General features: G+C 44.0%; 1 protein-coding gene across 1 annotated transcript in view; it reads left to right on the top strand.

Annotated features, from left to right (window-relative positions):
* Positions 1–12,916, top strand: part of LOC144605667 (oxysterol-binding protein 2-like) — a 193,201-nt gene that overhangs the window by 17,433 nt on the left and 162,852 nt on the right. Inside the window, 1 exon segment of the mRNA XM_078421143.1 lies at positions 5,717–5,925. Coding sequence (XP_078277269.1) covers positions 5,717–5,925 — 209 coding nt within the window.

Below are 12,916 nucleotides of genomic sequence, written 5' to 3'. Positions count from 1 at the left end.
CTGGATAGCCATTATCAACAGAGCTTTGATGAAGGCCATGTCATTGCTGGAGAGAAGGTTGCAGTGTTTATCAAAATTAACTCATCCAGCCAAGCCTAGCTAGAGGACTTGCTTATTTTCTGTGAAGTTGACAGGAAAGGTTGGGTTTTTGAATCATGGCTCCTCTTTCTCTTCGAAATGCAAGCAAAAAGGAGAGGTTGGACAAACTTGGATTGTTTTCTGTCCAGCATCGAAGGCAGAATCTGACTGTTAACGAACATACCAGAATTCAAATAAATACCACATTTTATTAAAGAAGACTTTGTGCTGGAGTAGCTCAGCAGGTCAGACAGCAACTCAGGGGAACTCCACGACTTCATGGTTAACTCATCCCTTCCCTACCCAAACCACCCACTCCCCAGATACCTTCCCCAGCAACCGCAGGAGTTGTGACACTTTTGATTATCCAGAGATCCAACTAGAAAGTGCACTTGGGTGGCCTCTGGTAAATTAAAACTTGGTGGTGATGTCCACTTTTGAAAAATGTCCATTAACGATAACCGTTGTCAAATATCGCTGTCTAATCATCGTGGAATTTTCAGGAGGAGGTAAGAGAATGCAAAACAAACGAAACCTATTAAGAATTTATCTTGCGCAGGTTATCTTGCTGCAGATGCAGGTTATCTTACTACAGATGCTGGTTTAAACTGAAGATGGACACAAAATGCTGGAGTAACGCAGCGAGACATGGAATGGGTGACGTTTCGGGTCGAGACCCTTTCTCCAGAAGAAGGGTCTCGACCCAAAACGTAACCCATTCCTTCCCTCCAGAGATGCTGCCTGTTCCCCTGAGTTACTCCAGCATTTTGTACCTATCTGGTGGTTTCTTTGGATTTTGGCAGGAAGTCATATTTCTCTCCTGGCCATCAACACTCTACCTCTCCACTTCATCCCATTTGTGATTTGTTATGTGACGGGGAGAAAGGTCAGACCTTGAGCTGAGCAGCTGTGGGCTGACTGTAGACAGGTGACGATCTGTCAAATCATTTCATTCATCCTTGCCCGTAGGAAGGTATGTAATAACTTTCTTCAGCTCTGCCACTAAGATCAGGGGCTTGGGATTGTACTTTAAAAAAAAAGTATTTGTTCTCTGCAGGAAGCTGGACCTCTAGTGCGTTATACCATTGTTATTTATGATTAGGAACCGAAGCCAATGGTAGCTTAATTTGAAACCATTAGGATTAGTGTTCGGCACAACTGTTCTTCTGAATTTATTGATGGTTGCTCTTGTGTGTCAAGCAGGGAGCAGGATCAAAGAGGGAACATTGAATTCTCCTTCATTCCTCCTCTCGGGGTGTTAATTACCGATGTGTTGCTTTTTAAAACCTTATTCCAAATTCAGCACCATTTAGACTGATCAATATTAATTTCAACTTGGATGGTGTCATTTGATTAGGCATGTTATTCAGATGTAGAAAGGCAATGCTGGAGTAACTCCGCGGGTCATGCAGCATCTTGGAAGAGAAGGAATGGGTGACGTTTTGGGCCGAGACCCTTCTTCAGTCTGAAGAAGGGTCTCGACCCGAAACGTCACCTATTCCTTCTCTCTCAAGATGCTGCATAACACGCTGAGTTACTCCAGCATTGTGTGTCTCCCTTCGATTTTAACCAGCATCTGCAGTTTTTTTTCCTCCACAGGTTATTCTGATGTTCCCTTTGTTTAATTTCAGAATTTGTCATCAATATCTGGTTTACGCTCTCCACCTCCTGGTTCATTCTACCCTTTGCGAGGTTCATGGGGATAGCCCTGTGAGAGCGTTCTACTATTTAATTACATTGTGGCTGAACTCCCTTCCCTATTCTTTTTGCATTTTTGATCCAAATTGCCTTGTGCCTTGCATTTTTATCTCATTTGTCTCAGTTTTGAAAATTTCACTTGACCCGGTATTTGCAGTCATTTGGAAGGAGTGCATTCTAAATCCCCACAGATTTAGGATGGCACAGTGATAAAGTGGTAGAGTTGCTGCCTTGCAGTGCCAGAGACTGGTTCGATCCTGGCAGCGGTTACCATCAGTATGGAGTTTATACGTTCTCCCTGTGACCACGTGGGCTTTCTCCGGGTGCTCTGGTTTCCTCCCACGTTCCAAAGACGTGCGGGTTTGTAGGTTAATTGGCTTCTGTAAATTGCGCCTAGTGTATAGGATAGAACTAGTGTGCTGATGATCGATCATTGGTCGGCATGGACTTGGTGGGCTGAAGGGCCTGTTTCCACGCTGTATCTCTAAACTAACCTAAATGCTACATGATGGTCTTGTAATGACCTTTTAAGATTGTGTCCCTTGTTCCAAATATTCACACCAGAGGAAATGGTTTTTCTGTTAAATTGCTTTCTGTTCTAAATGCCTTTTGTTCTCTCGGACACTGTTGCTTGGCTTAAAAACCAAAGTCTGGCAAATGTTGAAGGCCACTGCTTTTTCCCAGCAAGGTTTAATGTATTCTTGTGTGAAGGCAGCCCTGAGTTAGTGTAGAGGTCCTGTTTCATAAAGTCACATTGAACAAAGATCTCTCTAACTGTTTTCAGTTGGTATTCCTATTAACAGCAACAATGCATTTTGAAAAAAGATGCTGACTACCTAATTTAATGAGCATTGACAAACTCTGAATGCTCGTAACTGTTCGAAATGCATTGAATGCTTACTTGTTAAATGTAAGTATTATGGTTTATCCGTTTGGGTATATTTTCAATTGGATTATTGCCATCACATTTCCAAATTCCCTTTGTTGATTTTTTTTTTTAACAAGATGTGGTCAAGTATACTATCAATGCTACCTGACAATAGACAATAGGTGCAGGAGTAGGCCATTCGGTCCTGGTTCTGGACTCCCCCAACATAGGGAACATGTTTCCTGCCTCTAACGTGTCCAACCCCTTAATAATCTTATATGTTTCGATAAGATCCCCTCTCATCCTTCTAAATTCCAGTGTATACAAGCCTAGTCGCTCCAGTCTTTCAACATACGACAGTCCCGCCATTCTGGGAATTAACCTAGTAAACCTACGCTGCACACCCTCAATACCTGTTGCAATAATGTTTCCAGGCATTGCTGGAACCAATGAGTCTGAAGAAGGGTCTCGACCTGAAACGTCACCCATTCCTTCTATCCAGAGATGCTGCCTGTCCCACTGAGTTACTTCAGCATTTTGTGTCTATCTTCGGTGTAAACCAGCATCTGCAGGTCCCTCCTATACAGCCCAATGCACAAAGTTAAGAACCAGTGGGCAGCACAGTGGCACAGCAGTAGAGTTGCTGCCTTACAGCGCCTAAGGTGCTGTCTGTACAGAGTTTGTACGTTCTCCCTTTGACTACGTGGGTTTTCTCCCGGTGCTCCGGTTTCCTCCAGCACGCCAATGACATACAGGTTTGTAGGTTAATTGGCTTCTGTCAAAATTGTCGTGCTATCGTGTACCGTTTTGGCTGTAGTTCAGGAACAAACAAACAAACAAACGAGAGTTTTAGTATATAGATGCCTTGGAACACACAAGGGTGGGTAAATCCCCAAAGCCTGATAAGCTGCGTCAAAGACAGCTGGAACTATGTATGGTCCATGATAGCTGAAAAAGGCTCCACATGACCACAAAGGTTGTATCGCCAGTGACTTCACTTAATAGTAGATTCAATCAAACCTATTCACACACGACTGTGTTCCTGCATTCGACACCAACACCATTGTCAAGTTTGCAGACAACACAACGGTGATCGGGCTGATCACCAACGGTGATGAAACAAACTACAGAGCGGAGGTGCAGAACCTGGCGGACTGGTGCTCTGAAAACAACCTGTCCCTAAACACCTCCAAGACCAAGGAGCTGATCATCAACTTTCGTAGATCACACAACGGGGAATACACTCCAATCTTTATCAATGGGGACAGTGTGGAGAGAGTGTCCAGCTTCAAGTTTCTGGGCACTCACATTTCGGAGGATCTCACATGGTCCACTAACAATGCTGCGCTGGTCAAGAAGGCGCAGCAGCGACTGTTCTACCTGAGAACACTGAAAAAGTCTGGTCTACCCCAACAGCTGCTGACGACCTTCTACCGCTGCACCATAGAGAGCATCCTAACTCATAGCATCCCTGTGTGGTATCTCAGCTGCACGGAGGCAGAGAGGAGAGTTCTTCAGTGGGTAGTCCATAGAGCTCAGAAGACTATCGGAACACAGCTACCAGCCTTGGAGGGCATCTACAACACACGATGCCTCAGAAAAGCCACCAGCATTCACAAAGACTCCTCGCACCCCTGCAATAGTCTGTTCGAAATTCTACCATCGGGCAGATGCTACAAGGCCTTCTATGCCCACACCTCCAGACTCAGGAACAGCTTCATACCCAGGGCCATAGCTGCTATGAACCGGTCCTGCTGAGCCGGATGGTCACATCGCACAGGGAACCGGCACAGACCTACTTGAACTTTATACTGTTTTAAAACTGTTTGTAATTTCGTTTCACTGGGTTGTATAAATTTAGCTAATTAATTTATTGCATCGTATGGGAGGCGCATTCCCAATCTCGTTGTACTCCTGTACAATGACAATAAAGATGTATTGTATTGTATTGTCAAAGAATCTGGCTAATTGGTCTGCACGACCATGCTGGTCGTTCCGCTTCACATAATCTTCTCCCACCTTGTGCTAAAGAATTCAACATTCTCATTGACAATTTCCGCTGAACTTCCCTCTGCATTCATTTGTGACGCCACTTTTAATCTTCCAGTGAATAGGTGACGTTTTGAGTCAGGGCCCTTCTTCAGGGTCCCGAACCGAAATGTCACCGATCCACAATCTTCAGAGAAGCTGCCTGACCTGCTGAGTTACTCCGGCATTTTGTGGCTTTTTTCCCCCCTCCATTCTATCCCCTATATTCTACTGCGTGAATCAAAAATTGCACCAGGTGTTGAATCTCTGTCAGTCTTGTATTTACGAAGTTGCATTTAGCTCCAAGCTAAACGACACTTCAGTTTAAAGTTGAATATTGAATATGATGAGTCATCATCCTCAAGTGTTAACTCTGTTTTTATCTCTGAAGATGTTGTCTGAGCAATCTCCTCCAACATTGTCCCATCACCTCTAACCTATATATATATGTTAGAGGTGATGGGACTATGTTGGAGGATTCAAACCACACCAAAGAACGCAAGTGAAATTAGTCATGAATTGAATACAACAACTCCTTTGCTAGGGCTTTTGCTTATCAAAGGGGCAATCAGGTAATCAAACATGTAAACCAAAAGATTTGGGGGTTTAATGGACCCTTCTGGACTGATGGCATGGTGGTAAGTGTGATATAACTTCCTGTAGCACTCCCACACCAGTACCTGTAATTGTTCTTGTTCAGTGCTAGTTCTCAGAAAATTCATACACATGCTTTGACTAAGGATGGATAGCACTGCACTTGACCCTATAATTACTTACTGTGTTTGAGTAGTTTGCTAGCATGGCACAGTGAGAAGGGTTGGATTAAGCCTATGACCTGCCTATGATCAGTATATATTTGGGAAAACAAAATAATAACTGAAAATAATAAACTTGAGAAAGACAGCCTGCTGATTCTATTTTCAGTGGGGCACATTTATACGCCTCAGCGGAGGTGACTAAAATCACCATGTTCCTGTGTAATGCTCTTGAGTGTAACTGGTATGACCATTCACCAAGCCTTTTATTGTTCTGTCGTTTTTCCAGGACCCAGGCGGAGATGGCGCACACATGCAGAGGCACCATTAACCTGGCCACGGCCCACATCGATGTCGAGGACGCGTGCATCATTGTGCTGTCGGATTGTGGGCGCACATACTACCTGAAACTAAGCTCGGAGGTGGAGCGGCAATGCTGGGTGACGGCACTTGAACTGGCCAAGTCCAAAGCTATTTGGATGATGAGCAATCTGTCAGGTAGCATCTGTGCAGGATGCTTAATATATGTCCCTAACTGCTACTTGATGATAATATTGACTTGGAATTGCTTTGCACAGAGATAGCTTTGTTGCATTCAATGTGAAATTGAAATTCTCAGGTTGGCGAAAACCTATGGTATTTGCATTCTTCTTCACTAAATTCTTCAGACATTACAAGACTTCAGTTACAACTCATGTGTCGGGGTAGAGGGGTGGATGGGTGCGAGTGTGGTGCTGAGGAGTGGAGATTTGGTTAACTCCAGTACCTGGAGGAATCCCTTTAAAAAGAGGGTAGGAAAGAACTGCAGATGCTGGTTCAAATTGAAGGTAGACACAAAATGCTGGAGTAACTCAGCGGGACAGGCAGCATCTCTGAAGAGAAGGAATGGGTGACGTTTTGGGTCGAGACCCCTCTTCAGACTGATGTCAAGGGAGGGGGCGGAACAAAAATAAAATGTAATCGGAGACAGTAAGACTAGAAAGAGAACTGGGAAGGGGAGGGGATGGAGAGAGAGGGAAAGCAAGGGCTACTTGGAGTTAGAGAAGTCAATGCTCATACCGCTGGGGTGCAAGCTACCCAAACGAAATATGAGGTGCTGTTCCTCCAATTCGCGCTGGGCCTCACTCTGACAATGGAGGAGTCCCAGGACAGAAAGGTCAGTGTGGGAATGGGAGGGGGAGTTAAAGTGTTGAGCAACCGGGAGATCAGATAGGTTTAGGCAGACCGACCAGAGGTGTTCAGCGAAACGATCACCGAGCCTGCGCATGGTCTCGCCGACATGCAGGAGTCGACACCTGGAACAGCGGATACAGTAGATGAGGTTGGAGGAGGCGCAAGTGAACCTCTGCCTCACCTGAAAAGACTGTCTGGGTCCTTGGACGGAGTCGATGGGGGAGGTTTAGGGGCAGGTGTTGCATCTCCTGCGGTTGCAGGGAAAAGTACCTGGGGAGGGAGTGGTTTGGGTGGGAAGAGACAAGTTGACCAAGGAGTTGCAGAGGGAACAGTCTCTGCGGAAAGCAAAAAGGAGTGGAATGGGAAGATATGACTAGTAGTGGGATCCCGTTGGAGGTGGGGGAAATACCGGAGGATTATGTGCTGAATGCGATGGCTAATGGGGTGGAAGGTGAGGACAAGGGGGACTCTGTCTTTGTTATGAATGGGGGGAGGGGTTTTTAAATAGTGAGCAGCTTGATAGGTTGAGCTCCCTGTCTTATCTGTCTATGTGTCTCTTATCAAGAAACTGTTTCCAATTGCACTATTGAAAATAGCACCACTAGCACCAAGGCACATTCCTTGTATGTGTCCATACTTGGCCAATAAACTTATTCATTCATTCATTCATTCATTCATTCATTCCCAGTCCATCCCACGATTGAAGGGATTTACAGGGGTCTCTGACTCAAAAAGGCAGCCACACCACCCTGGCCACTCTCTCATTTCACTCCTGCGGTCAGGAAGAAGGTACAGGGGCCTGAAAACTCTAACATCGAAATTCGGGAACAGCTTCTTCCCTACAGCCATCAAGCTACTAAACATTACAACCTCCAAATAAGCTCTGAATTTTCCAAAGACATGCTGGTTTGTAGATTAATTGGCTTGGTAAAGTTGTAAATCGTCCCTCGTGTGTGCTGGATAATGTTAGTGTGCGACTCTTTCGTTCTTTCGCCCCCCCCCCCCCCAACATCAATTTGACTTGCTATGACATGTAAGTGTCTCTAGATGGTGCTGCTGTGTTAATAATATTGTTGAGATATTCAAAATAACATCAGGGTGTAATTTTCAGGAAGTACTTTTCAACATTCAAAAAATTATCCAGATTTAGTTGTGAACCTTTAAATGAGGATACATCAAGAAAGTAGTTATTCACAAAATGTTAGAGTAACTCAACAGGTCAGGCAGCATCTCAGGACGTTTCGGGTCGAGACCCTTCTTCAGACTCATCAAGAAAGGATGCCCACATTTTTCCCATGGTGTGGCTATTCCAAGGGGCAATGGCTGCCATGCATGGGTTGGCTTTTGTGCTGCTATTGGCATTTGCCTCATGCAAACTGGCTAGAATTGAAGTGGAATTCTCTGCCTCAGAAGGCAGTAGAGGCCAATTCTCTGAATGCATTCAAGAGAGAGCTAAATAGTGCTCTTTGGGATAGCGGAGTCAGGGGGTATGGGGAGAAGGCAGGAACGGGGTACTGATTGAGAATGATCAGCCATGATCACATTGAATGGCGGTACTGGCTCGAAGGGCCGAATGGCCTCCTCCTGCACCTATTGTCTATTAATCTGCTTTGTATAAAACCATGATAATTACGAAGATTATGTAAAATCAACAAGCTGTCATTATCTGACAAACCTGTCAAACAATGAAGTATCTGAAAGCATAAACGAAATTGGCGATTAAAATCAAAGCCTCTGAGCTACTTAAGATTGTGAATGGGATGCTTACAGTTAGCAGCAGCAGATCTGTTTGAATTGCTTTAAGTTCTTCGCCATCGGAGGTAAGAGGAGATAAGTATTTAGCCTGAACCAGAATTCCAGATGCATCCCTGTCTCAAAGAGTTAGCTTTTTTATATAGTGTAAGAAAATAACTGCAGAGGCTGGTACAAATCGAAGGTATTTATTCACAAAATGCTGGAGTAACTCAGCAGGTCAGGCAGCATCTCAGGAGAGAAGGAATGGGGGACGTTTCGGGTCGAGACCCTTCTTCAGACTCTTCAAAATGGTGTCGTAGAGCAGGAGGGCAGGAGAAATCACAGAGGGGGGGCTTTTTTATATGGTTAAGACATTTGCTTTCCAAAGAATTGAGACATTATATACAGCACAAACAAGTGGCACTGCAGTTGATCAAGATGGGCAATATATAAATTGGATAAACATAAGTTACAGAAAATGTACAAAGCAGATCTAACGTCACTGTTAGATGTTAGATAAGAGAAATGTAGAAATAAGTAAGTCTGTCAAAGCCCAACTCATATCTGCCTGCACATAATCCATCCCTGCATATCCATGTGCTGATCCAAAAATCTCTTAAATGCCACTATCATATGTGCCTCCAACACATTCCAGGCACTCAATTACCCTATATATTAAAAAAACTTGCTCCACACACCTTTAAACTTTGCCCCTCTTGCCTTAAAGCTATTTGATTTTTTCCATGCTCTCATAGTTTTATACACTTCTGTCAGGTCTCCCTGCTATCTTTGGCATTCCAGAGAAAGCAATCTAAGTCTGTCCAACCTCTCCCTGCAGCTAATGCCCCTAGTTCGGGCATCATTCTGACAAACCACCTCTGCACCATTTTCAAAGTCCCGTCATCCTTCCTAAAACGGGGCGACCAGAACTGCACACACTACGGCCTAATGATGATAATAATTGATACTATTAAGCAGGATAGCATAGTTCATTCTTCTTGTGAAGGCATTGGGCTATTGAACAATCCAGATATGGAAGGTAGCCTTGAATCTAACCCTCCACCTTCCCTGAGGAAGTGTCTTTGTGATTAGACAGGACAGAGAGTTTCATCGAGATACATGGCGAGGTGGGGGGACCAATAAAACTTTGGGACTTGCAAATACAGCTGTTGTAGGACAATAGACAATGATTAGACTATCAGGGGAACTGTGTGGAAGTGGTGGGTCATGGGGTGAACATGGGTGATCTTGGCGAAATGAATGTAGGGCGGATTGGAGCTCGGTGCAGGGTGCCATACTGTTTCGTATGTAACACGCTGAGCTGTTCCTCGTGACATAGCATTGTGCTTGACTTGAATAAGATGTGCATTGCTGTAGCCACTACAGGCCAGGATGACTTTTAATTGCTCATTGGTGGGGGTGTCCTGACAACATCTGTCAGAATGCCATGGCTGTCTGGGAAGGAACCTTCAGGGGACCTTGCATTGACCTTGAGCCTTTACCAAGTGCATTTAACATCTGCAGATATAATTGTTTTTGTAGCAGATATAATTGGTAGCAGATATAATTGTTTTTGTTATGATGGAGGAAGGAGAAGGTTCTTAGAACAGCCCCACTGAAGTATCGGCAGGTAGATGTAGTTCTGGAACATTCTGCACACTTAATGTTTGGTTTTGAAAGCCCCAAAACAATATTTCCCTATTACCAGAGATAGATCAGCAATATCGCAGCCATCTTCATAAGTTCATCAGGCGTAGGAGCAGAATTAGGCCATTCGACCCATCGGGTCTGCTCCACCATTTGAACATAACTGATCTATTTTTTCCTCTCAGCCCCATTCTCCTGCCTTCTGCCAGTAACATTTGATGTCCTTGCTAATCAAGAACCTGTCAATGTCCACTTTAAAAGTACCCAATGACGGCCTCCACAGCCGTCTATGGCAATGAATTCCACAAATTCACCATCCTCTGGCTAAAGAAATTCCTCCTCATCTCCATCTTGCAATTTATTATGACCCCATCACTGTTTACCACCCTTTCAACCATTATCATCTGCAAATTTTTGCTTCAACATGCTTATTATTAATGTATAGAAAAATTTTCAGCCCTCCCATCATGGACTCGTGGGCAGCGTGCTATCTACCATCCTCCTGCCTGTCAAACAACCAATACTTGCCATTCTCTGCTTTCTGCCTTTTAGCCAATGTCCTATCTGTGCTGTGATCAGACTATTTAATTCCAGGGACCTCAACTTTGCTAAGTGTTGCAATTTGATTAGCATTGTGGATGTGAAAACAAACTAGTCTTTATCTTTGAATTCCTTATTTCCTTCCTGTTACTTTACTCTTTGTCCTTATTTTTACAATATATTAAATACTCACTCATTTATGCTTCCTGGTTTAAATTCTGCATGCTTGAGGTTTCCTTATTCCGATGGAATAAAATATTGTGCTGTTGGCCACTTTGCTCCCTCGTGCTCCAAATTCTCTGGGAAGGGGCACGGCTTTAAAACGATCTTAAAATATGCTAAAGGCCTGTGAAACCTATGTGGTCAACGTGTTGAATACTGAACGCAATTCCTTCTGCTCTGACGGCAAGATCCAGGTTAATATATTCAAGGGACATGGAAATGGTGAAAATTAGTGATGCTGACAGTGTTGATCGCTGAAATCCTTTTATTCGTTGGAAAGGGATGATATTTTTAAAGGTGAAAGAACAGGATTTTTTTGGTGGAGTTAAATAACCTGAAGAGATAATGTAATGTGCTGTGGTTTGTCCAGCAGACAATCCGATCATGGGCGGCACAGTGGCGCAGCGGTAGAGTTGCTGCCTTACAGCGCCAGGGACTCTGGTTCGATCCTGACTATGCCGTGCTTGTCTATACGGAGTTTGCATGTACTCCCCGTGACCCGCATGGGTTTTCTCCGGAACTCCGATTTCCTCCCGTACTCCAAAGACAAACAAGATTCAAGATTCAAGATTCAAGATAGCTTTATTTGTCATCCAATATTGGACGAAATTCAGTCACCCACAGTCCAACAATAAAAACATTAAATAGGCATTAAAATTACAAAACCCCCAAAACACAGTCCAACAATAAAAGCATTAAATAGGCATTAATAAAGCATTAAATAGGCATTAAAAAGCATTAAATAGGCATTAAAAAGCATTAAACAGGTTTGTCGGTTAATTGGCTTGGTATAATTGTAAATTGTCCCTAATGTATGTAGGACAGTTAGTGTGCATTGATTGCTGGTCGGCAAGGACTCGGTGGGCCGAAGGGCCTGTTTCCGCGCTGTATCTTCAAACTTAAAAACGATAATGGGAATGAAGTAGAGGAGGTTTTTTTTAAACAATAAACATATTCCTTTTTTTCTGTACTCTGTGGACAGCTCGATTGTAATCATGCATAGTATTTTTGCCGACTGGATAGCACACAAAAAGCTTTTCACTCTACCTCGGTACAAGTGACAATAAACTAAACTAAACTAAAAGGATAGTGAAAATGGGAGTTTCCAATGTACAGGTACTTCCCGACTCACGTAAGGATAACATTTTGTGAACCCTTACAGACTGCAGCCTCATAGTTCTAAGGTTTGAACCTGACCTTTGGTGCTGTCTGTGTGGAGTTTGCAATTTCTCCTTGTGAACAGTGATGGGGTCATAATAGATTGCAAGATGGAGATGAGGAGGAATTTCTTTAGCCAGAGGATGGTGAATTTGTGGAATTCATTGCCATAGACGGCTGTGGAGGCCAAGTCATTGGGTATTTTTAAAGCAGACATTGATAGGTTCTTGATTAGTAAGGACATCAAATGTTACTGTCAGAAGGCAGGAGAATGGGGCTGAGAGGGAAAAATAGATCAGTTATGTTCAAATGGTGGAGCAGACCCGATTGGTCGAATGGCCTAATTCTGCTCCTATGCCTGACGAACTTATGAAGATGGCTGCGATATTGCTGATTTATCTCTGGTAATAGGGAAATATTGTTTTGGGGCTTTCAAATCTCAAAACCAAACATTAAGTGGAGGCCAATTCTCTGAATGCATTCAAGAGAGAGCTAGATAGAGCTCTTAAGGATAGTGGAGTCAGGGGGTATGGGGAGAAGGCAGGAACGGGGTACTGATTGAGAATGATCAGCCATGATCACATTGAATGGCGGTGCTGGCTCGAAGGGCCGAATGGCCTACTCCTGCACTATTGACCGCATGGGTTTCCCCCACATTCCAAAGATGTGCAGGTTGATAGGTTAATTAATCATAGTAAATTACCCCCAAGAGGTAGAATCTGGGGGATATTGAAGGGAATGTGGGGAGAATAATTAATGTAGATTTGGTGCAAATTGTTGGCGTAGACCCAATGGGCCAATGGGCCTGTCTCCATGTTGGGCGGCACGGTAGCGCAGCGGTAGAGTTGCTGCTTTACAGCGAATGCAGCGCCGGAGACTCAGGTTCGATCCTGACTACGGGAGCTGCACTGTAAGGAGTTTGTACGTTCTCCCCGTGACCTGCGTGGGTTTACTCCGAGATCTTCGGTTTCCTCCCACACTCCAAAGATGTACAGGTATGTAGGTTAATTGGCTG

The sequence above is a fragment of the Rhinoraja longicauda genome, chromosome 25 (assembly GCF_053455715.1).
Source record: "Rhinoraja longicauda isolate Sanriku21f chromosome 25, sRhiLon1.1, whole genome shotgun sequence".
Lineage (NCBI taxonomy): Eukaryota > Metazoa > Chordata > Chondrichthyes > Rajiformes > Arhynchobatidae > Rhinoraja > Rhinoraja longicauda.
Note: the sequence above shows the minus strand (reverse complement) of the source record. Positions and strands in the feature narration are given on the sequence as shown.